At 42.2% G+C, this 26,574-nt stretch overlaps 1 protein-coding gene across 1 annotated transcript in view; it reads left to right on the forward strand.

The window, feature by feature from the left end:
- Window positions 1-26,574, forward strand: part of LOC122625801 (protein CEPU-1) — a 249,645-nt gene that overhangs the window by 135,223 nt on the left and 87,848 nt on the right. Inside the window, 1 exon segment of the mRNA XM_043805853.1 lies at window positions 3,118-3,211. Coding sequence (XP_043661788.1) covers window positions 3,118-3,211 — 94 coding nt within the window.

Raw genomic sequence — 26,574 nt, forward strand, 5'->3', positions numbered from 1 at the left:
AAACATTTTAAATTTTTGTTCTTTTAATTCTTGCTTTCCCTATTTCAATTCGCCAAAAAAATGTGAAAAATTCTCGTTCACACTTCCACTAGCTGAGTAACGGGTATATGATAGTTGGGGAACTCGATCAATCGATCAATAGCTGGCAGACAATGGTTAAGATATTTATGTATATGTTCAACATTAGCGCGTGTTAAGGAGATATCCATCACATGCAGCAACTGGGTAAGTCATTCTATTTTAACTACTGCAATTGTAGACATATACGATTATAATTTTCTAACTGTGCAGCACTCAGGTTAGTCTTAGGATCTTTCCGTGCAACGCCGACGCACAACTTGCTGTACGAAAACCAAAATACCAACGATTGAACAAAAACGCGAGCACCCCACAGCCAAACTCTTTAAAAATATCATCCAAGCCAACAATATATCCAAATATCCAAATACCTAAAACTAAAAGCAAGAAAGAAAAACTGATTTCAACATTAGATCGAGTAATAGAAACATGTCAACTCCGCAACATACCTTACAACCCAATGAAACTAAATGAAACAAAACCACCATGGAAAGTTCCCGAAAATATAATTAACACATCTCTTCACATCTACAAAAAAGACAACACTCCACCCCACCTTAAATATTTCAAAAACTTTTTTATGAAACAAAAGAAACCTTCAAAAACACACATTTATTTACACAGACGTATCCAAAAATAACTCAAACATATTATTCTCCATCATCACCGAAACTGAACCTCTGCACTACGGTACCCTACCACCATACTCATCTATTCTAACAGCAAAAACAACCGCAATCCTGGAAGCTATTAAAATCCGACTCCCTGACGGCGATTGAAGCTGTCCGCAACCCATCAAACAACAACAAATACTCAAGACAAATCATGTCACAATTAGAACTGAATGAATCTAAGATAAAAGTCTTATGGACCCAAAAACATGGTATATAAATATAGATTTACATAGTCGATGGCCTCGTAGCTAGTACTATTTACGCTTAAATAAATAAAAATACTATTTATATTTGACAACTAGTTTCTTGAAATTAGTATTTTGTTCTGGTGACCTTATTTGTATGCTGAACTGGAAGGAAGTCGATCGCATTTTATTCTTATCGCCTCTTTAAAGCAATAATGCTAAATGAACTCTAAATTAAATGCAAAGGAGACTCCAAAGCAAAACAGTATCACCAGCGAGATCACGATGTAAACTGAAAAGAGAAGAAAAAAAATAAAGGCTCCGAAGCAAAAAGAGAATGCAATAGTCGAATTCCCCGATTATCATATACCCCTTAATAAGCTAGTGAAAGTGCGAGAAATGAAAATTCCTTCTGCCTGTTACATACATTTCAACGAATCTACGAGTAACGGGTATAATAATACATTGAGTAGCAAACTAAACAAAACATTTACAGATTAAATCTATGATTTTTTACCCAAAAAATGCATTCCTAACTTTTAACCTCATAAGTTAACCATCTCTACAAATGTGAAACCAATACGATATCGAAAGACATAAAAAATGTAAATCGCAACATTTTTACTTTAAGGAACCAATCTAAGTTATCAATGCTCGAAAGAGTAATAGTACTGTGAAAGAAATGAAATTAAGTAAATCTACTCCGGCCTTGCTGAAAAGAGAGTTTGGAGAGTCAGCAGGCTCAAAGGCAATTAACGGGACAAATCGAACTTTGGACCGGGCCAACGGTAAAATCATGGACTTTGGATCCGGAGACTGGAGACCAAAGGGATAAACCGTTAGAGGAGGCCTATATAAACAGGCCGAGCGCTGGAAGCAGGACCGACAGTCAAGGAAAGCAAGTGTACGAGTCAACAGCGTTATAACGAAGTCAGCAGAGGAGCTACGATCGTGATAGTCACCAAGGAGCAGGATCGCTACGTCAAGACGTTCGGGACGAGAAGGTCTCCGAACTGAGACGCAGGTAGCTGAGGTCCAAACGACGAAGCACGAGTAGCCAGGAGGCAAACAACAGGAGAGGCCAGACCTAAGCGGGCACCCGAGGAAGCGGCAGGGATTGTGGTGTAGACCCGGTGGACTGTGTAGGAGATCGCGTGCTTGAACCAGGCGATAGCCTGGTGTGTCCGTGCAATCCAAGCAGGCGTGGTACCGGCGCCACCAGTCCGAACCAGACGTGGGGTTGACGCGTTGCTGTTCCACAGGCGTTTGCCTTGGGGATCACAGCCGTGAGCTCCGTGAGTCTGCGTACGACAACAATTCCCAGCCCACGCAACGAGCGCCCAACAACGAAGGTCCGCGCCACCCAGGACGACGAAGGCGGTAAGACAGTGGAACCAGGCCGCCGAGCAGGACACCCAGATCCGAGGCCACGACGAGAGAGCAGAGGCGTCCGGACAATTGAAATACATTGTAAACTGAGATCAAATAAAGACCCCAGAACGAAACTGCGAGTGTTATTACTGGTAACCGGGTGATCACGTTATTCTATAAATTTGGTGGGACGAACACACAAACTCTACTGAGCTAGCCGCACGTATTCCGTAGCGAGCAGACCAACAAAAATCAGTTCGTTACATAGTGTTTATTTAAATTTAAAGAAATTTAAATGCGGGGATTTCGTCATAGGCATTAGACGTCGTATAGGTACAGAGCCGCAATGCATGGTCTTGGTAATTAAAAGATCTACAAAGAATAAGCATGCAAATTCTAGTAAAGCCTCAGCTGTGTAAGTTCTAACTGTTACGCATACACTGTTTAAATTTTTATAGTTTCTTTCTCCTTTTTTTCCTAATTTAATGTACCTTCTTAGCACTTCTACCAGCTGAGCAACGGGATCTGGTTGTCGAAAAAAGAGACTTAGGCTGTAAGCCCATAGTACATTTATTTAATTAAGTCCGAAATTTTTCTGTGCAAATTGTTTTCTAAATTTCAAAGACATCTTCTTGAAACTTTATATTTATTGCAAAATAGGTGGGTAGAAACGTTCGAACTTACGGAATAATTAAAAAGAATAAGTATTAGGAATATACGTTTATATATCCAAATTAATATCAGAATTTTTAAGCAAAATTATTATTTTTATAATTCTACATAATAATTAAATATTTTTACATTTCAAGATCAAGTTTTCTCAACTAAGAGATTCGGGAATTTACGAATGTCAAGTATCCACAACACCACCAGTGGGATATACCATGGTATTTTCAGTTGTTGGTAAGTCCACCTCCTCCTATTTTGTGCTTAGCATGAACAGTAAGCAGAAGAAGAACAAAAAGCCTTTAAAAAAAATAATCTATCTTACCAAGAGTTCCATACTTTAAAAAGAATGAGTTAACGATTGAGTATCGTGTCGGATACTTTTTTTTGAATGGCTGCTAGCTGTACGATTTAAGAACAAGTTAGGTACCGAATCGGGCAGGCCACTATCGAATAGATACGAATTTTTTCACACAATTGACAATTGGAAACTAACATAATCTTACTTACGGCTAGACGTCGGTTTCCTCATGTTGAAAGCCTATGGCCTTGAGTGGTAGGTCCTAGAATGTGGCCAAGTCGGGGACGCTAAGCTATTGGATGGGAGTGAATACGAGTATTAACACATTGGTCTTTTCCAGACACCGGTCACCACAATTCCCATATCAAATAATATTTAATAGAAGATGGAAGATTTTCAATCTGGAGATTTGGAAGGCTCTCCGTGTAAGAGGACGACTTTAGTGAGGCCATGTCGCGACCCGTGCAAGTGTCGACTACTTGGTAGTTCCCGTCAGCTCTCGGAAACACAGATTTGATATCGCCAAGCTGCAATATTCTCTCACTTTTTCCGTTTTTTGTGCTCTTTAAGGACGAAAGGCTCCTGCCGATCAGAAAGTGTCCTGGTGTCGGCGCTAACAGGATTAAGGGATCTAAGATCTAAGGGATAGACAGTACTCCGAACGCGTACTCGACTATAGCATTCTCTGTTTTCACTCGAGATATGCTTTCCGAGAGGAAATAGTCTGGGGTTTGTCTATAGCTAGCAGTTCAGCCGTTAGAGAGGGCAGTATTTTGTTTGCGTATATGTTTTCTGTATTTTTTATGTTGATTAGGAATGCGCACGTTTTCTTGGCTGAAGAGACCGGACGTTCGATATGGGCATTTGGGTATTTATTTGCGGCTATAATTCTTCCTAGATATTTATTTTTTGACAACCGAATTTGTAGTGCCATTGCGAATTATTTGTAGCGGTTGTGTTTACAGATTGAAGTGAATTACGCTCGATATGGCAGGGTTAAATTTGTCCCTTGCCCGGAAAAAGTTTTGACAAAGCATAGCAGGAAAAAATCGTCTGCATATTGGAACTGTTCGCAATTATCGTCATTCAGGTTGTGTAATTCTGCAGTATATAAATTGAAAAGAGTTGGGCTGAGGCAGCTACCTTCAGATACTTCTCTGTTTAGCTCGAGCTTGAAGCTTCCCTTATAAACACTCGTTTTCGGAGAAAGTCTGTTAGCCAGTAAATATGGTGGGGCTTAAATTGAAACTATTGAAGCTTAGACTCTAAGATTCCTATGTCTACACAGTCCAAAGCCTTTTAGTCGAGACGCGCTGCTACTACATAAATTCTTTTAACTTTAAGTGATTGGACTTTATTTATTAGGTCGTGTAGCGAACTGATTTCTTGGTTTCTGCTCGCTACGGATTGCAACGGCTAGCTCAGAGAGTTTGTTTGTTCGTCCCACAAAATGTATGATTTGTGTGATTGCCCGACCAAAGAGAACACAGAGTTTCTGATTAGAACGACCTTTATTTAGTGACGTTTGACAAAGGGAATCCTGCGATCCTCGCGTTCGGATGCGCGTCGTAGCTCACTTGTCGTTCACTTGTTCCGGGTATCGATCCGCGTACTTTAACTGTTTCACTATTTTGCTGACGATCTCCGCGTACTTCCACTGGTTGACTGTGTCCACACTTTCTAAACCGTCGGCACGCCCGTGTCCGGACCGAGCGACTCACGCCCGCTTGCACGAATGACCCACGCGTGTTTAACTGACTGACCGTCCCGAGCTGCGCCTGCGCACGTTCCGCACGGGTGCAAGGTCCAACTCATGTTAGTTCACGGTGCGCCCTCTTTGTTCTCGTCCAAAGTCCACACCGTTACCGTCCGACCTCCACCCTTGACTCCTCTCGCATTCCAGCCGTCTTCTCTGATGCTAGGCCGATCTCCTGCACCGGGATTGTGGGGAGTTTTAAGACTTCTCACAGTCGTTTATGCAGAGAGTGGTACCTGGATTTTCTGAAAACGTAGGTAGTACATGAGATGTGGTGGTCCAATCGAATTTTTATCAGCCTTTCTGTTATCTTAAACAAAACGCTTAGAACACAGATAGGTCTGAAGTTTGAAACTATTGAAAAGTCAGTGAAGAGTCTGAGTCGGAGAAGCGTTTCCGCTTCTGGACACCACCACTTGTTTGGTTCGAATTTGTTTGGTACCGTGATTTTAAATGTGTTTCTTTGTGTGTTTGTCTAGGCTTTTTTTTTGTTTACAATGTGGCCCTTTTGGTCACTAATTGCGGATCCCCATGATGTTGATTTTGAGTTGAAGTCGCCTTCAATTATGCTTTAGTTGGGTAAGTTAGCGGGTAAGTTAGATCCCTGAGACCATACTTGAAGTGTTCCATTGAAATGGTTGGTGGAATATATAGGCTGAGTATGCTGCAATTTTTCTTAAGGCCTAGAGTCTGGACTTTGTTTTAAATCCTATCAACAGACATCAAGATTCTGAATTTTATGATGTGTTTAATATAGAATCCAATATAACGGTAACCATCCTCTCTAGGTTTTCAAACGAAATAATAGTCCGCTACAATCTGTGTTGTCCCTGATTTAAAATTTAGATAAGATGGCTAAGTCGACATTGTTTTTACTAGATGTAAGGTAGGCTCTCCAGGGTTTACGCTTTTTTAATCGTATATGCTTTTTTTGGACGGACAATAATGATCAGTGGCAACATGGTCGTCTTTGCAGTTTGCGCACTCGATACATACCATCTCTTTCTTGACGGCCACAAACCGCCCAAATCTCACACGACCACACTTTTGAAAAATGTTTCGATATTTTTTCACATTGTTGTTACTTTTTTAAATTTGGCATTTTAAATATAATGTCTGCTTTAGTTTTAAAAACTTTGGGGATATACCCCTGCTCAATTAACTCTCTATTTTTGCAAGTTCCTTCACCTTAGCTGCCGAACTGCACGACTACCTCAAAGTCAATTTTAAGTTTTTCCAGACTGAAATTGGTCGAAATTGGTGAATTTGGCCTTTCTTTCAGACGTATCTGACTGCTTGTCAATGCAGACAATGAATGGACCTTTCTGATTCTTATTACACTCGTTTTCAGACAGATTCCTGATTTAAGTTTCTGAGACGGGGGAACTTACAAACTTCATAAGTGTCTTCATTTCCTTTTATAAGTTCATTTTGTCGGGAAGAGTAAGGTCTTTATGTTATTTCGATGTAATTATTATTGTCTTTTCCTGCGCTGTGTATAGTGGCATCCATACTATTTCCTGCTTTTCCTAGCACATTTTCTTACGTATTTCCAAATATACTTTTTTTTTAGTTCTAGATAGCACGTCAGCTACATACTTTTCTTTTTTCTTTTTTATTTGATAATCGAATTCATTTAGTTCAATTTTCCATCGTTGTAATTTTATATTTGGTTTTTTTATATTGTTTAACCAGACCAGAGGTTTATAATCGCTTAGTATGTCGAAATAAGTATTTTGATTTATTTTAATATTAAGTTGCCCATACATGTGGTAAAAGTCATTTTTCATTGTGGCGTAGTTAGTTTCGTGTTCGTTCTTAGCATAACAAATTTTATTTAGGAATTTAGGATAGTATATAGCTATTTTGCTTGCGTCTGTAGTTAAAGAGAATGGTTTGCTGAAGTCAATATAAATTAATATTGAATCAGAAGTGTTTAGGACGTTAATTTTTTCCAATACTTCTACATATGAATTATCTTTCATATTAATAGTAGCTCCTTTTTTAATTTTTGTGTCATTATCGTATAACCAATGGCGTTGGCGAATTTTGGTATGAATTCGATATCATAGGAATGATTTTCCTTTATTCGAAGTTTTTGGTATTGAATGCTGTCGAATATGCCTCTACACTGCTTTTATTTGTTATTATACTGCTGTTTTCATGTTTGGGATTTATTGCGAATGCGTAATGATGGACTCGATATTCTCTAACGCATGATTATTGGTCATGACCCCTTTGTACAGATCTCTTGTACGTCTTCATCAGTTCACTAGGCATACTAGCACCATGATAATTAAATGCCCTTGTGGCCTATCACTTTTACGGTGTTAATCACGTTGACGCTGTTATCGGATGCTTGCCGCACATTTTCTACATTTCTACTGGTTCAAAAGGTTTATTTGCCTTCAATGGACTTTTTCGGTGACCTTGTCTAGTGCTGATTAGCTGGTTTAACCAGTTATCCTTACGCGGGAAGAAAGACCCAAGGGCGCGGCGGGAACTGTGTTGGTGGCCCGGTCGACAGTGTCGGAGATTACGTACGGGAACCAGGCGATTGCCTGGTGCGTCAGAGCAGACGTGGGGTTGACGTGTTGTAGTTTTACCAGGCAATGGCCTTGGGGACCGCAGCCGTTAGCTACCGTGAGGTTGCGTACGACGGAAATGTCTAGTTCAAGTGTCGGGCACCCAGCGACGCAGTCCGCACCATCTAGGACGACGAGAGCGGCAAAACACCAGCGGACCAGCGGAGCGGACCCATCCAGGTCCGTCCGCACCAGCTTGAGGAAAGGGTTAAGGTGGAACGTTCGTCTTTTACTGGGCGTCTTGTTTATTTTGACTTCAATGGGGAAATGATTGCTGTTAGTAATTTTTAAATTAGAGGAGCTTCACAAAGGTTTGCCGCCCTTAGCCTCCGGAAAACCTCTTTCAGGTTCCGCATGTGTTCTTGTAGTGTCCGTCCGATTACTATTATATCGTCCTGATACGCGAAGGCGATGCCACTCACTTTCCACTGAAACAGGCCCTTTCCCGGCACCGCGAATGCCGTATATGGCCGACTTGCCGCTTCCAGCGGAATCTGCCAGTACCCGTCCTTCAAGTCCAGGCTGCTTCCCTTTATTAATCCAGGATTTCACGGATTTCGCGTTTTTTTGGCGGAAATCTACACACAACCTCCATTGACCCGTCTTTTTCACCATCACTATTGGTGAGCTGTACGGGCTGTCGATGCATCCTTTCTGTAACAACTCGTCGACCTTGGCGTTGATCTATACCTGCATCTTCGGGTTCGTCGGGTAGTAGCGCTGTTTGACCGGTTGATCGTCTTTCATCGTGATTTTGTGCACCGCCACTGTTGATGTACTCTTCCTAACTCAGCTAACTCTGACTTCAGGAAGCCGTCAATATCCTCATCCGCGAAGACTGTCGCCCTCACCACGATTGCCATTGACAGCTCTCTCCATGTCCTATGTCCACTTTTAGCAGCGATGTGACCTCCTCATACTGTCCATCAGCCATCCGCACTTCTCTCCTCGTGAATACGACCTTTCCCGCCGCCCGCAACCTGTCCGCCAACTCTTCGCTAATAAAACTATCTGTGGCTCCGATGTCCATCGTGGCCTCAATATCCACTCCGTCTATGAGCACTGTGGCCTCTTGGCAGCTTTTGCACACCACGTCTTGTTCCCCTCTTGGGAAATCCCGCTGGTGGCGGGCTCTGTGAGTCCGCTCCGACTCGAATCGTTCCCTTTGGGTGTCCAGCTCCTCAAACTGATCGGCCAAGGCCATCAGGGCATCCAGGTGCCGGCACTCGTACGGGCGGACAAACATGCGCAGAGCTGGACTGCCCTTTCCAGGGTCTCTTTCTGGGAGATCCCCAAGGGCCGCATTAGGGTCTGCATGTCCACCATGTAGTCCTTGAAACACTCGCCATGCCGCTGCTTCCTTTGTCTGACCTAATCTGCCAGTTTCGTCATGATGCCCCTGGGCAGGAAGAATTCCTGGAAGCATTGGATAAATTCTGCCCATGTCTCCCAGAATCTATTGTTGACGAAGAACCACTTTAGGGCCCTGCCCTTCAGCAGTTCCGGCATCGCTCGTGGGATTTGGTTGATATCCAGACCGTATGTCATTGCTGACCACTCCACCTGCTCCAGGAACTCTAACGGCTTGTCGTGTCCGTCGTACCGGAAGCTCCGCTCCCGCACCTGCTTCGCCACCGTCGTAATATTCGCGTAATCTTGAAGGGCTACTCTCGCGTTGCCTCCTTTCGCGACTGCCTTTCCGCCGTTCATTCCCGAACTTCTGCCTTTCGGGTCTGCTCCCGCTGGCCTCCATCATGCTATTGCAGTCGAGGCTCCTCATCAGGCCTTGTGACTTTAACTTCCACGGCCGGTCTCCTTCCGTACTCTCTCTCTCCAACGCCTCCAGTATGGCGACCGTTTCGGTCTCGTCTGTGGTCTGCTGGATGAACTCGGACAGTGTCTTCCGTATATCATCGACCAACCCCTCCAGCTTGAGGGGCTTCTGCTGATTTCTGCTGGTTTCTGCTCGCTACGGATTGCAACGGCTAGCTCAGAGAGTTTGTTTGTTCGTCCCACCAAATTTATGATTTGTATGATTGCCCAACCAAAGAGAAGACAGAATTTCTGATTAGAACGACCTTTATTTAGTGAAGCTTGACAAAGGGAATCCTGCGATCCTCGCCTTCGGATGCGCGTCGTCGCTCATTCGTCGTCCTTCTTCGCTGGTCCCGCGTCGCTCGACTGGGGCTTTGGATGTTATGGGGACAGGGTATATCGACCGTGAGATAAGCTAGCGCTCCTCCCAGAACCACCTTTGCCGACCAAAGAATCCACCGTCTGGTCGCACGCCCAAGTCCGGACTGAACGACTCGCGCCCGTACTCTGCGCTTGCACGCAAGCTGCGCCTGCGCCGTCCCTTTATAGGCAGCGGGAATCCCGATATTTCCCCTTTTGCGTACAAGGTCCAACTTATGTCCCGTTAGTTCACGGTACGTCCTCTTTGTGCTCGTCCAAAGTTCACACCGCTACCGTCCGACCTCTGAGCCCTTGGCTGGCTTGAGTTCAAGGTCCAGCGCGGTACCGTTAGTTCACGGTCTCTCCGCTTTGCCGGGTTCCAAGGTCCATTATTTACAGTTTGACCTGACCGCCCTTGACTCCTTTCGTCTTCCAGCCGTCTTCTCTGTTGCGATCTCCTGCACCCGGATTTGTGGGGAGTTTTAAGTCTCCTCACAGTCGTTTACGCAGAGTGGTACCTGGATTTTCTGAAAACGTAGGTAGTACATAAGATGTGGTGGTCCAATCCAATTTTTATCAGCCTTTCTGTTATCTTAAACAAAACGCTTAGAACACAGATAGGTCTGAAGCTTGAAACTATTGAAAAGTCAGTGAAGAGTCTGAGTCGGAGAAGCGTTTCTTCTTCTGGACACCACCACTAGTTTGGTTCGAATTTCTTTGGTACCGTGATTTTAAATGTGCTTGTTTGACATTTGTACTTATGTTGTCAATTATGATTTCAATGATTGCTGTCAGTAATTTTTGACTTGGAGGGGCTCCACGAAATGTTAAGGTCGCTTCTGTTACAGAAGGTTAGATCTAAGACCGAATATTGGACTGGACTAAGGGAAAAGGTTGGAGAACCATCATTAAGATATATGAAACTACTAGTGTGCCCTATGCGCTTCGCCGCATGCAGTCTTAAAATTCAATGAAAAATTCCTAGAATTTGTTATATGAAAGTCATTTTTTTTATTTGAAATTTTTTCAATTTTTGAAAATTTTTTATTTTCAATCCAAAACATTTGGATAAACTTTATTTTTCGTTTGTCCATTTGGAGCGAATACAAATAAAGAGTTTGGAATGCCAACTCTTGAACAGGCTTCGTATAGCTGCCCATGAGAAAAACACGGCTCTTCCAAATTCAACCCGCATACTTGAAGCGTTTGTCCTTGTGCCTTATGGATGGACATGGCAAATGATAGACGCACTGGGAATTGCAGTCGCTTAAATTCAAACGGCATGTCTGTTGGTATCAACGGAATACGCGGTATGAGCACCATTTTTCCTTCTTCCTCCTCCATCTTCTTAATCCTTCTCCTTCTTCTTCCTCCTCCATCTTCTTAATCCTCCTCCTTCTTCTTCCTTCTTCGTCTTTCCCTCTTCCTTCTTCTTCTTCATACTTTTTTTTCTTCTTCATCCTCTTTCTTCTTCCTCTACATTTTTGTTCTTCCTTCTTCGTCTTCCTCCTCCTCCTTCTTCTAAAAACCTGCGTGATTGTTGATGCTTTAGTCTTCTTGCTTTATTGCGTTAGGCACGTGTATCTTCTAATTGATGAAGAAGAAGGAGGATGAGGAAGTCGAAGAAGGTGGAAGTGGTGAGTTTAACCTCAAATGCACGATACACATAATTAACACAGTTCAACTTACCACCTCAAAAACAAATGCCTGCTGTTACAATTTATTTATGAAACAAATAAAGTTTGTCTCATAAATTAAATAAAACGAAATGAGCAGAGAAGAATGACATTCTATGTTTTAGAAATGGCGCTGCATGTAAAAAACGGTTTTCCCGCTTTTCTTTTGACTTTTTCCAGAATTTTCTTTGCTCTTGTCCTAAGGGAGCCCGAGACCTTTCCAACGAATGCAAAACCGTTGAAATCGGCTCATGCGTTCTGGAGCTATAATCATTGGTAAAACTTGTTCTCAATTTTTATATATATATGATAAAAACTAGAAAATACAGCATACAGATTCTAGAGAAGCAATTTTCTTGACCCATAATGCCACGCCCACGATTTGCAAAAACGTTTTTTGCAACGCCAACTTTAACGCCCACAAACCGCCCAAAACTGAAACTTTTAAAAAATGTTTTGATATCTTTCCTTTTTTTTTTAGTGTTGTAAATTTCTATAGATTTGCAAAAAAAAGATTTGCCACGCCTAATCTAACGCCCACAAACCTACCAAAACTCACACGACCACACTTTTGAAAAATGTTTCGATATTTTTTCACATTTTTGTTACTCTTGTAAATTTGGCATATTAAATATAATGTCTGCTTCAGTTATGAAAACTTTGGGGATATACCCCTGCTCAATTAACTCTCTATTTTTGCAAGTTTCTTCACCTTTGCTGCCAAACTGCATGGGATCTTTCATCTGCCATACCCCACTCTGGCGACTTCCTCAATGTCAATTTTAAGATTTTCCAGACTGAAATTAGTCGATGGCCTGTCAGACGTATCTGACTGCTTGTCAATGCAGACAATGAATGGACCTTTCTGATTCTTATTATACTCGTTTTCAGACAGATTTCTGATTGGAGTTTCTGAGACGGGGGAACTTACTACCACATTTTTTTTTAAAACTTTTTTAAAACTCGATGGATTCTTGTAGCGCTTGTAGTATAAGATCGACGACCGCATATTCATACGCGCCATCTAGATGTGGGTGGTCGAACCAAAGAAGTGATTCAAAAGAAAGGCAGAGAAGAGCAACAGGCCCAAATGTCAACCTTCTCTGGGGCACATCTCTCTTTTTCCTAGGGGCAATAAGTTGGCGCCAGATTGGTATCGTCTAAAATTTTCTTTTACCTCCCAACTTTGATCAAGAGCAGTTGTGCGCGATTTGCTTCGAAAAAGTATTTAAATTGGTCCACGTTATATACCCCGTTTGGGCAGTGAAAAGTTAAATATCAAGCATTCATTTGCAGAACTGCAGGGTAAGCTAATCTTGAAGAGCAGTTGTTGGTTTTTCTTCAAACTTAGGTAGAGTTTTTTTTTTTGGGGATAGGTTCGTCCAACATACACCGTGGGCTACGTGAAGTCCCTCGAGCCAACGCCCCAATCCACCAGCTGCGTCCATAGTCGCGGACCAAGAAGTCAGGGAAGCTTCCGACGCATCAAGAGCCAGCGAAACTACTCAAAATGAGAGCCGCCAAAAATCGCTCAAAGATTTGGAGACCCCATGCGGGAGCTGGAGTCGGAAACGAATTTCGCTTCGTGCTGTCGTCCCGCCCGGCACTTTTAAAACGCACCGGTGTCGCCGCCGCGAAACGAAAAAGCAGAGGCGAATGAGAAAATTGGTGACCGAGTGTGAAAGAGAAATTCAAGACAAAAAAAATATAAAGAAAGTTATACCCCAAAAATGGTCTGACCTTAGTTAAGTGTAGGATAAGCTGAATTAGTTTCTTTCTTTTTTTTTGTTTTCAGCCGGCGAATTATGTAAATCATCCGGCAAGAAAGAAAACGGCAATCCCTCAAAAAAAAGGGCATGGCCGAAGAAAAATTGTGTGGTTCTTGTTTGTTCTGTGTGAGTGATTTTCTGTTCGCCTCTGCTCGGTATAAAAACCCATATGTTTATAGTTTACAAAAAATAAATAATCTAATTAGTAATATGAAACAATGATATAATTTTGGGAAAGAAAAAATTAATATTTATTTTCTACAGCGTTTTCAGGCCCTTGAAAGCGCTTTCAACGAGGGACTTGTCGGCGATTAGTCACACAGGTAAGCGCCGAACCTCGCTTAGAATTTAACTCAAGCGCATAGGAAACGGAGAGACCGATTGGAGAAATTAGTCGTTCGACCACACTTGAGCATAAAACTTTAGGCGAGGAAAATGAGTTACTGTTTGAACTCTTTCAATAATTTTGAGTCAATAGATTTGTTCATTAAACGAATAGGAACCGAAGGCCTGACCACGTTTAATGGTCAAATAAATATCCTTTATTTAGTGAAGCTTGACAAAGGGAATCCTGCGATCCTCGCCTTCGGATGCGCGTCGTCGCTCATTCGTCGTTCTTCTTCGCTGGTCCCGCGTCGCTCGACTGGGGCTTTGGATGTTATGGGGACAGGGTGTATCGCCCGTGAGATAAGCTAGCGCTCCTTCCCGAATCACCATTGCCGACCAAAGACTCCACCGTCTGGTCGCACGCCCGTGTCCGGACTGAACGACTCGCGCCCGTACTCTGCGCTTGCACGCAAGATGCGCCTGCGCCGGCCCTTTATAGGCAGCGGGAATCCCGCTATTTCCCCTTTTGCGTACAAGGTCCAACTCATGTCCCGTTAGTTCACAGTGCGTCCTCTTTGTGCTCGTCCAAAGTCCACACCGTTACCGTCCGACCTCTGTGCCCTTGGCTGGCTTGAGTTCAAGGTCCAGCGCGGTACCGTTAGTTCACGGTCTCTCCGCTTTGCCGGTGTCCAAGGTCCATTATTTACAGTTTGACCTGACCGCCCTTGACTCCTCTCGTTTTCCAGCCGTCTTCTCTGTTGCGATCTCCTGCACCCGGATTTGTGGGGAGTTTTAAGTCTCCTCACAGTCGTTTACGCAGAGTGGTACCTGGATTTTCTGAAAACGTAGGTAGTACATAAGATGTGGTGGTCCAATCCAATTTTTATCAGCCTTTCTGTTATCTTAAACAAAACGCTTAAAACACAGATAGGTCTGAAGCTTGAAACTATTGAAAAGTCAGTGAAGAGTCTGAGTCGGAGAAGCGTTTCTTCTTCTGGACACCACCACTAGTTTGGTTCGAATTTGTTTGGTACCGTGATTTTAAATGTGCTTGTTAGTGTGTTTGTCTAGGCTTGAAAAATTTACACTTTCAAAGGCATAAGTTACTCTATTGTGGAGAATTTTGTTTGTTGTGACATTTGTACTTATGTTGTCAATTATGATTTCAATGATTGCTGTCAGTAATTTTTGACTTGGAGGGGCTCCACGAAATGTTAAGGTCGCTTCTGTTACAGGTTAGATCTAAAACCGAATATTGGACTGGACTAAGGGAAAAGGTTGGAGAACCATCATTAAGATATATGAAACTACTAGTGTGCCCTATGCGCATCGCCGCATGCAGTCTTAAAATTCAATGAAAAATTCCTAGAATTTGTTATATGAAAGTCATTTATTTTATTTGAAAATTGTTATTTTCAATCCAAAACATGTGGATAAACTTTATTTTTCGTTTGTCCATTTGGAGCGAATACAAATTAAGAGTTTGGAATGCCAACTCTTGAACAGGCTACGTATAGCTGCCCATGAGAAAAACACGGCTCTTCCAAATTCAACCCGCATACTTGAAGCGTTTGTCCTTGTGCCTTATGGATGGACATGGCAAATGATAGACGCACTGGGAATTGCAGTCGCTTAAATTCAAACGGCATGTCTGTTGGTATCAACGGAATACGCGGTATGAGCACCATTTTTTCTTCTTCCTCCTCCATCTTCTTAATCCTCCTCCTTCTTCTTCCTTCTTTGTCTTTCCCTCTTCCTTCTTCTTCTTCATCCTTTTTTTTCTTCTTCATCCTCTTCTTCCTCTACATTTTTGTTCTTCCTTCTTCGTCTTCCTCCTCCTCCTTCTTCTAAAAACCTGCGTGATTGTTGATGCTTTAGTCTTCTTGCTTTATTGCGTTCGGCACGTGTATCTTCTAATTGATGAAGAAGAAGGAGGATGAGGAAGTCGAAGAAGGTGGAAGAGTGAGTTTAACCTCAAATGCACGATACACATAATTAACACAGTTTAACTTACCACCTCAAAAACAAATGCCTGCTGTTATAATTTATTTATGAACCAAATAAAGTTTGTCTCATAAATTAAATAAAACGAAATGAGCAGAGAAGAATGACATCCTATGTTTTAGAAATGGCGCTGCATGTAAAAAACGGTTTTCCCGCTTTTCTTTTGACTTTTTCCAGAATAGATAAAAGCTAGAAAATACAGCATACAGATTCTAGAGAAGCAATTTTCTTGACCCATAATGCCACGCCCATTCTAACGGCCCAAAACTGCCACGCCCACACTTTTGAAAAATGTTTTGATATTTTTTTTATTAGTCTTGTAAATTTATATCGATTTGCAAGAACGTTTTTTGCAACGCCAACTTTAACGCCCACAAACCGCCCAAAACTGAAACTTTTGAAAAATGTTTTGATATTTTTTTTATTAGTCTTGTAAATTTATATCGATTTGCAAAAACGTTTTTTGCAACGCCAACTTTAACGCCCACAAACCGCCCAAAACTGAAACTTTTGAAAAATGTTTTGATATTTTTTCTTTTTTTATTAGTGTTGTAAATTTCTATAGATTTGCAAAAAAAAAGATTTGCCACGCCTAATCTAACGCCCACAAACCTCCCAAAACTCACACGACCACACTTTTGAAAAATGTTTCGATATTTTTTCACATTTTTGTTACTCTTGTAAATTTGGCATATTAAATATAATGTCTGCTTCAGTTATGAAAACTTTGGGGATATACCCCTGCTCAATTAACTTTCTATTTTTGCAAGTTTCTTCACCTTAGCTGCCGAACTGCATGGGATCTTTCATTTGCCATACCTCACTCTGGCGACTTCCTCAATGTCAATTTTAAGTTTTTCCAGACTGAAATTAGTCGATGGCCTGTCAGACGTATCTGACTGCTTGTCAATGCAGACAATGAATGGACCTTTCTGATTCTTATTATACTCGTTTTCAGACAGATTTCTGATTGGAGTTTCTGAGACGGGGGAACTTACTACCACATTTTTTTTTAAAACTTTTTTAAAACTCGATGGATTCTTGTAGCGCTTGTAGTATAAGATCGACGACCGCATATTCATACGCGCCATCTAGATGTGGGTGGTCGAACCAAAGAAGTGATTCAAAAGAAAGGCAGAGAAGAGCAACAGGCCCAAATGTCAACCTTCTCTGGGGCACATCTCTCTTTTTTTCCTAGGGGCAATAAGTTGGCGCCAGATTGGTATCGTCTAAAATTTTCTTTTACCTCCCAACTTTGATCAAGAGCAGTTGTGCGCGATTTGCTTCGAAAAAGTATTTAAATTGGTCCACGTTATATACCCCGTTTGGGCAGTGGCAAAGTGAAAAGTTAAATAACAAGCATTCATTTGCAGAACTGCAGGGTAAGCTAATCTTGAAGCGCAGTTATTGGTTTTTCTTCAAACTTAGGTAGAGTTTTTTTATGTTGGGGATAGGTTCGTCCAACATACACCGTGGGCTACGTGAAGTCCCTCGAGCCAACGCCCCAATCCACCAGCTGCGTCCATAGTCGCGGACCAAGATGTCAGGGAAGCTTCCGACGCATCAAGAGCCAGCGAAACTACTCAAAATGAGAGCCGCCAAAAAACGCTCAAAGATTTGGAGACCCCATGCGGGGGTCGGAAACGAATTTCGCTTCGTGCTGTCGTCCCGCCCGGCACTTTTAAAACGCACCGGTGTCGCGAAACGAAAAAGCAGAGGCGAAAATCGTTTTTTTTTGGCTAGTGCAAAATCATTCCTAAGCTATGTAAAGAAAGGCCCGAGAAAAGGCCAAAAATAGGTGGGAGATCAAGAAGGGATGAGAAAATTGGTGGCCGAGTGTGAAAGAGAAATTCAAGACAAAAAAAATATAAAGAAAGTTATAGACCAAAAATGGTCTGACCTTAGTTAAGTGTAGGATAAGCTGAATTAGTTTCTTTCTTTTTTTTTGTTTTCAGCCGGCGAATTATGTAAATCATCCGGCAAGAAAGAAAACGGCAATCCCACAAAAAAAAGGGCATGGCCGAAGAAAAATTGTGTGGTTCTTGTTTGTTCTGTGTGAGTGATTTTCTGTTCGCCTCTGCTCGGTATAAAAACCCATATGTTTATAGTTTACAAAAAAAAAACAAGAGAGAACGCTATAGTCGAGTTCCCCGACTATCTGATACCCGTTACTCAGCTAGTGGAATAGCGAAGGAGAGTCTTCAGCACTGACAGTTTTTGGCGGTTTGTGGGCGTTAGAGTGGGCGTGGCAAAAAGTTTTTTGGCAAATCGATAGAAATTTACAAGACTAATACAAAAATGAAAAAATATCAAAACATTTTTTTTAAAGTGTGGGCGTGGCAGTTTTGGGCGGCTTTTGGGCGTTAGAGTGGGCGTGGCAACATTGCGCTGCGTCTATGTCTCTGGAGTCTGTATGCTTAGTCTCAACTTTCTACCTTTTGTAGTTCCTGAGATCTCGACGTTCATACGGACGGACAGACAGACGGACGGACAGACGGACATGGCCAGATCGACTCGGCTATTGATCCTGATCAAGAATATATATACTTTATATGGTCGGAAACGCTTCCTTCTGCCTGTTACATACTTTTCAACGAATCTAGTATACCTTTTTACTCTACGAGTAACGGGTATAATAATCTACTTAGTAAAATGAAACAATGATGTAATTTTCGGAAAGAAAAAATGAATATTTATTTTCTACAGCGTTTACAGGCCCTTGAAAGCGCTTTCAACGAGGGACTTGTCGGCGATTTGTCACTCAGGTAAGCGCCGAACCTCGCTTAGAATTTAACTCAAGCGCATAGGAAACGGAGAGACCGATTGGAGAAATTAGTCGTCCGACCACACTTGAGCATAAAAGTTTAGACGAGGAAAATGAGTTACTGTTTGAACTCTTTCAATAATTTCGGGTCAATAGATTTGTTCATTAAACGCATAGGAACCGAAGGCTTTGGAATTTAATAGTTTCGCAGCCTGACCTCGTTTAATGGTCATATAAATATCATTGTTAGGTCATGCACCAGCCAAAACTGTTTAGTAGACTAATCTTATACTCTTAATATTGTAAGCCGAAGTAGTCAGTGGTAGCAGTTGCGATGCCCATAGTGCAAACCGCTGTTCTCGCACGTATTTATCTGTACGGCGCTCATTCCTTGTTCTCTTTGTTATCTACCTACATTAAGCTTAGGCGCTGCTTTCGGCTGTCTGCCCCGCCAATTGTCACTTCTTCGTTTTTCGGCAAAGACTCAACTTGTGAATTCGATATAGCTCTTGGTTTGCCCTAGCTGCCATAAACAATTAACAAAATAAATGGTATCGGAAAATAAACAAACTTTCTTAGGCTATTTATTATTTGCAACAGCTATAGAAAAAGCTTAATAGCTAAACAATCATTACAAGTCAAAAATATAATTTCGCCTGTCGCTTGGAAATGTAGTAAATAGCATTCTTAGAGAAGAAGCAATCACTGACCACGATCGATGGCGAAACCAACATACCCAATTTCGCAAAGTGCAGGCAGACCGCTGGATCATAGGCATAGATGCCTTGTCGAAGTCTAACCGCAGTCTGCAAACAGTGATTGTTGTTGTTGCCGGTTGGCAAGCAACAGACGCCAGGCGCCTAGCCCTTTGCGTTGTTGTTGTTGCTGTTACGTTTCTTTCATGCACTTGTCTTCATTAGGTTTTTTTTCTCAGGGGATTAGTCATGCTCGATGTCATATTTATACATGCAATTGTTGTTTTAAGTTCCGAATTCTTGTGGTTTTGGTAATCTGTTTATTTTATTGTTAGCAGATTTTTTTTATTGCTCGACGGAAGAACATTTGAGTTGGACTCAGGTATTAAGTTTGGTGCCTAGACGATTGAGCTCAAACTTGGTGAGAAACCAAGAAGTTCAACGATCTCGTAGACTATGCGCTGATAAGAATATTGTTTTGGTTTGCTACTCTTCCAATTGAGCTCAAACTTGGCGAGTTTTTTTGCGGTATAAAGGGAACAGCGGATCAAACCGAGAAGTTCAACGACCTCGGCCATAAATGTTATTGGAGGCAAGTTGGCAGATCAGATTATACGTAGCAGGGTAAAATGTATGGATGGAAGAAAGCAGGAAGTTGTAGGGAAATAAACAAGTAGTAAAATTTAAAGGGTTATCAAAAGAACTCGATTTTCACATTGTGCCTTCCTTGAGCCAGGATCTGTATTTAGGGATACATATTTGAAAAATTTTCGACTTGTTGCCTTCGTCCATGGAAATCTCAGAAATCGTTTCGGATGCTCACACCCGGTCCGAAAGCCAACGAAACAGCCTGATTGAAGTGATTGGCAAATTTCCCTCGTTCGCAGTCCCAGGGCTGGGAAAGCCCACGAAATTGATGTTGGCGAAGCTAAACCGGTAAAGCAGCGGCATTTGCCCGTGTCTCCTGCTATCGAAAAATTATTATATGCGGAAGTAGACAGGATGTTGAAAATGGTGGTGATAGAGGAGTCTCAGAGCCCCTGGTCGTCTCCAGTTGTTCTCGTTCAAAAACCTGGAAAAGTTCGCCTCTGTCTAGATAGTCGTAAGGTCAGTGCGTTGACGACAAAGGACGCATATCCCTTGCCGCAGATTGACGGGACCTTATCAAGACTTCCTAAGGCGATGTATATTTCAAGTTTGGATTTGAAAGACGCCTACTGGCAGATTCCTTGCTGGTAGTTTCGGATAATTTTGAAATGCATCTCAAAGTGTTGAGCGTAGTTGCAGAAAAAATCAAAGCTTCTGGTTTGACACTCAACGTAGAGAAATATTTGGGGCATATAGTCGGAGAAGAAGTCATAAGAATCGACCCGGAAAAAATATCTGCAATGTCCGAATTCCCTCTTCCGAAAAGTATGAAATCTCTGCGCAGCTTCTTGGGAATGGTAGGATGGTATCGCAAATTTATTTGTAATTTTGTTAATAATTTTACCGACTTGCTGAAGCTGTAAAAGGTGAAAAAGCATTTGATCAGCTGAAATCTATGTTCGGCTCCTGTTCTTCGCAGAGCAGATTTTAACAAGCCATTTTTCGTGCTGTGCGATGCGAGCAAGACTGGTGTGGATGGAGTCGTGGTTCAGAAAACAGAGCAGGGAGATGAGTATCCTATAGCCTTCGTATACAAAAAGTTGAACAAGGCTCGAGGAATTATTCGGTCACTGAACAGGAATGTTTAGCTGCCATAATTTGCATTAAACGGTTTATCGAAGGACACGAATTCACAGTCATTACGGACCATGCTTCTCTCAAGTGGCTTATGTCCCAGACAGATCTTCATTCCCGCATAGCTCGCTGGGTATTAAAACTGCAAGGCTTCAATTTCAAAAGTGAACATCATAGTGGAAGACTTAATGTGGTGCCAGATGCGTTATCTAGGGTGAATGAGTCAGAGGTAGCGGCTGTGGAGGCAAGGCAGGGGTTGATGATCGATTTTCAATCACCCCACTTTAAATCTTCAGCATACTTAGACTTGGCGAAACCTGTAGAAGCGAATCAGAAGTTGCCAGACTTCCAGGCAGGGGATGGGCTGGTATATCGCAGATCTAATCACGCCACCGGCGATCAGTTGCATGACACTTTTATCTGGAAATTGTGGAATCCAAAAGATATGGTTCCTGAGGTGATGAAAAATTCTCATGATGATCCATTGGCCTCTCATTGAGGTATACAAAAGACTCTTGAACGCGTTCGTAGATATTATTATTGGCCTGGGTTAATAGATGATGTGAAAGCGTATCTCCAATCCTGTGAGGTCTGCAAATCAACCAAACCACCAAATTTAGTACAGAGACCTCCGATGGGAACCCCTCCAGAATCGCAGCGTTTTTTTCAGCGATTGTATGTTGATTTCCTTGGCCCATATCCTCGATCTCGGATCACTATTCTGTTTGTGTTCTTAAAGGCCGTGAAGAAGCTTACAGCGGATGTGGTGCTAGGTATATGCAGCAAGAGCTGTTCCACACATTCGGTTTTCCAGAGACGATTGTATCCGATAATGGCTCCCAGTTTAAGGCGGATGCAGAAATTCTTGAGAGAATACCAAATTCCGCATACCCTTACTGCAGCTTACTCTTCGCAGGCAAATGCGTCCGAAAGGGTAAATCGTTCTGTGATTATTGCTATTAGATTATATGTAAGAGCTGACCAAAGGAATTGGGACGAGCAACTAAGCAGCAAATGTTGTGCTCTCCGTCCTGCGGTCCACTCGGCAATTGGAACCAGTCCATATTATGTGGTGATTGGGCCATATTTTATGTCTTCTGGATCTACCTACAAGTGCTAAGGTCAATAGGAATTCTTGAGGATAGATCTGCGTTCGTGAGGAAAAAGGCTCTTGAAGTTATGAGCACTTCGGGTCTGGGACCCCAAGTCTGCTCTTAGGCAGGGGGCTTTTGTAGCGCTTGTAGTATAAGATCGGCGACCGCATATTCATAGGCGCCATCTAGATGTGGGTGATCGAACCAAAGAAGTGGCTCAAAAGAAAGGCAGAGAAGAGCAACATGCCCAAATGTCAACCTTCTCTGGGGCACATCTCTCTTTTTCCTAGGGGCAATAAGTTGGCGCCAGATTGGTGTCGTCTAAAATTTTCTTTTACCTCCCAACATTGATTAAGAGCAGTTGTGCGCGATTTGCTTCGAAAAAGTATTTAAGTTGGTCCACGTTATATACCCCGTTTGGGCAGTGGCAAAGTGAAAAGTTAAATAACAAGCATTAATTTGCAGAGCATTTTTTGCAGGGTAAGCTAATCTTGAAGCGCAGTTATTGGTTTTTCTTCAAACTTAGGTAGGTTTTTTTTTTGTCGGGGATAGGTTTGTCCAACATACACCGTGGGCAACGTGAAGTCCCTCGAGCCAACGCCCCAATCCACCAGCTGCGTCCATAGTCGCGGACCAAGAAGTCAGGGAAGCTTCCGACGTATCAAGAGCCAGCCAAACTACTCAAAATGAGAGCTGGAGTCGGAAACGAATTTCGCTTCGTGCTGTCGTCCCGCCCGGCACTTTTAAAACGCACCGGTGTCGCCGCCGCGAAACGAAAAAGCAGAGGCGAAAATCATTTTTTTTTTGGCTTGTGCAAAATCATTCCTAAGCTATGTAAAGAAAGGCCTGAGAAAAGCTCAAAAATAGGTGGGAGATCTAAGAAGTGAAGAGTGTGAAAGAGAAATTCAAGAAAAAAAAAACTATAAAGAAAGTTATAGGCCAAAAATGGCCTGATTTTAGTTAAGTGTAGGATAAGCTGAATTAGTTTCTTTCTTTTTTTTGTGTTCAGCCGGCGAATTATGTAAATCATCCGTCAAGAAAAAAAACGGCAAGATCCCAGACAAAAAAAAAGGGCTTGGCCGAAGAAAAATGGAGTGGTTCTTGTTTGTTCTGTGAGTTTTGGTTTTGAGTGATTCTCTGTTCGCCTCTGCTCGGTATAAAAACCCATATGTTTATCGTTTAAAAAAAAATAACAATCTAATTAGTAATATAAAACAATGATGTAATTTTGGGAAAGAAAAAATGAATATTTATTTTCTACAGCGTTTACAGACCCTTGAAAGCGCTTTCACCGAGGGGCTTGTCGGCGAGAATTGGTGAGCTTTCGCTATCTAAAAAATAAAGTTATATAGAAATTCTATTTCCCTCCTTTTTATCCCCAAATCAAAAATGACTCTTCAAGTCAAAATGTAAAAGTAAATTAAACTTTAAACAAATAAAACCTTAAAGAAGCTATGGAAGCTGCCTGCATAAGCAGAGAAAAACGAAAATTAACAAATGCGCTCAAAGCGTTCGCTACAATTAAAGCGCACTCAATTTTGGTCTGATTACTATTCATCGGAACCGGCTTCGTGCTTTGAAGTTATTGCCGAATATAAAATATTGTAAACAACGATGAGAAGCCCATCAAATTTAACGTTTGCTTAATTTTTGCCTTATTTACTAAATAAGCATAATTATAATCGATAAGTTTCATATACTTTTAACCAGAGCTCGCAAATAACAGTTGACCGTTTCTTGCAGTCACCAAATAACTGTTTTATGCGCACCACTTGCGCAAAAAATCAGACAAGAACCGTTCACCAGTGTCTCTTGAACGAATGGTCTGTGCTCAACCAAAAATCAATTTCGTGTTTCCCTATTGCTCTGCTTATTCGCTGACCGTTTTGCAACGAGCGAAGAAAATAAAAGTCTTTTGCATTTGTGTATGTATATGCGAATTATCAGTCAACTTGTAAGTCACACGTGCTTGTGGATTCGGTGCGTTTGGAGTGTTTTAATTTTTGTGCCAAAAAAAAAAAAAATTTTGCTAAGCTTTGTTTAAAAAGCACGGAAGACAAAAGACCGTTTACGATGAGTCTTTCGTTTTTTCGGTCTTCTGCTGACCCTCAACGAGCGAGCGTTCAGCTGGCTCGCTCTCTGAGTTGTTGTTGAGTGAGCATAACAAGAACCACGCGACTGAGAACAGTTGACCGAAAACCAAAACAAAGAGAAACGAAAAGTTCTGTTCAGAGCGAGAGCACTCGCGCGTCGTCTATTTCGGTTGTGTTCGAGTGCAGACCGCGAAACGAAAAACGGTTGACAGTTATTTGCGAGCTATGCTTTTAACCCACCTTTATAGTCATTGATATTTGTTTATTTATAATTATACCAATTATTTATAATCAATTTAGCATTTCCCCATATATATCGTCTCTTTTTAGCTTTTAAATAAACTTTTATAATGTATCAGAAAAACAGTAATTTTTGACTCGGCATGAAATTAACCCCTTGAGACCACTAACTAAGAGAATAACTATGGTAATAGAACGGTCATGGTAGGGAGGGCGAAAAATATCTCAACTCCATCTGAGATAAGTAGGTGTTCGTGTTGATATAGTGCAACATTTTCCTTTTCTTATCAATGTCTATCCTTTCTCCGTGTATTAAGACTAAGTTTAGTATTATCCCGTGCCTCTATTTTTTGGCTTCATAATGAATAAAGGCAAATCCAAGGAAAGTAGCAAGACCACCACCCCCATAGTAGACGAGCCCAGCCGGAGAAAATTTTTGCGTGTGCACTTCTCCAGAGCTTAACATCCAGCCGCAGTATTTAATAAATGTTCGTTACATATATAATTATAGTTAGATAATTATTATTAACTTTATGGCGACCAACTGTAAGGCCACGTTATTTTACGTAGCTCACTGGATAGAAATTAAAGTCTTTGTCAAAATCGATAGTTATGATTTAACTCTGGGCAGAAGCGAGTTAATTACTCTTGTTTCGCCACAATTGGAGAATATCATATTTGTCACTCAGGTAAGCGCCGAACCTCGCTTAGAATTTAACTCAAGCGTATAGGAAACGGAGAGACCGATTGGAGAAATTAGTCGTCCGACCACACTTGAGCATAAAAGTTTAGACGAGGAAAATGAGTTACTGTTTGAACTCTTTCAATAATTTCGGGTCAATAGATTTGTTCATTAAACGCATAGGAACCGAAGGCTTTGGAATTTAATAGTTTCGCAGCCTCACCACGTTTAATGGTCATATAAATATCATTGTTAGGTCATGCACCAGCCAAACTGTTTAATAGACTAATCTTATACTCTTAATATTGTAAGCCGAAGTAGTCAGTGGTAGCAGTTGCGATGCCCATAGTGCAAACCGCTGTTCTCGCACGTATTTATCTGTACGGCGCTCATTCCTTGTTATTTTTGTTATCTACCTACGTTAAGCTTGGGCGCTGCATTCGGCTGTCTGTCCCGCCAATTGTCACTTCTTCGTTTTTCGGCAATGACTCAACTTGTGAATTCGATATAGCTCTTGGTCGGCCCTAGCTGCCATAAAATCATAACACATACGTTGCTCCATCTAGATGGTCCGCCTTCCTCGCAGCACATGTTCCGGTGTCTTCAAGCTCCCACACTGAGCCTTCTGCCCCGCTTTCGACTTCTTCTACTCTAATTGCCCATGATCTCGGTAGTGACCTTGTGCTGCTAGCCACTGCAACCGTTCTAGCAGAATCGGTCGGGACTGTTCGTTCCCTGCAGGGCCTTGTTAGATTCTGGCTCTCAACTGCACTTGGTCACCTCTCGGTTTGCAAATCAACTGCAACTTAAGAGGTCGAGGTCGTCCGGCTCCGTCACTGGGGATTCCAATTTCGCGACTAATGGATTCTCGGTAGGAATTGCGATGCGGTTTGTCACTTCGAATTTCTCAACGAGCATAACAGCAGTTATCGCTCCCAATATCACGGATCGTCAGCCAAGCTCTAATGTGGACATTGGGGACTGGAAGATTCCAGAAAACCTGCAGCTCGCCGACCCGGAATTTCATAAAGCTCAGCGTGTTGACCTGTTAATAGGAGCTATCCTGTTTTATGAGCTGCTGTGCGTAGGTCAGATAAAGTTGTTGCCAGCACTGGCACTGCTTCAAGAAACTCGTCTGGGCTGGGTTGTGTCTGGAGGGTGCGCGCGCTTGTGCGGTAGCGCCTTAATAGCTTTACGCGTTCCTTCTTCAGCCAGCGAGGAAAACAGCATTGATGTTGAACTTGATTTACTTCTGCAGCGCTTTTGGGAGGTAGAAAATTGTCCCGGCCCAATAGTTCAAGCCACTAAGGAGGAGCTAGATTGCGAGGCCCACATTGTTAAAATTTACAGCCGATTGCCAACTGGCGATTACTCGGTACGGTTGCCACTAGGAGATTCCTATTCTCAGGCTGTGCGGAGATTCTTGTCGCTGGAAAGGAAGCTTACAAAGCACCCTGGCTTGAGGGTTAAATATGCGGCGTTCATGAAGGAATATCGTCATCTGGGACATATGTCCCCTGTGCCTGCTTCCGAAGTCAGCTCGTGCCGATATTTTTTACCACATCACTGCGTCATGAAGGAGGATAGCTCTACCACCAAGCTTCGCGTTGTCTTTGACGGATCAGCTGCCACTTCCACTGGTTACTCGCTTAACGTTGTGTTAATGGCGGGCCCGGTCATCCAGCCCAAGCTATTTCACATCCTAATTCGATTTCGC

The sequence above is a fragment of the Drosophila teissieri genome, unplaced genomic scaffold (assembly GCF_016746235.2).
Source record: "Drosophila teissieri strain GT53w unplaced genomic scaffold, Prin_Dtei_1.1 Segkk7_quiver_pilon_scaf, whole genome shotgun sequence".
Taxonomy (NCBI): Eukaryota; Metazoa; Arthropoda; class Insecta; order Diptera; family Drosophilidae; genus Drosophila; species Drosophila teissieri.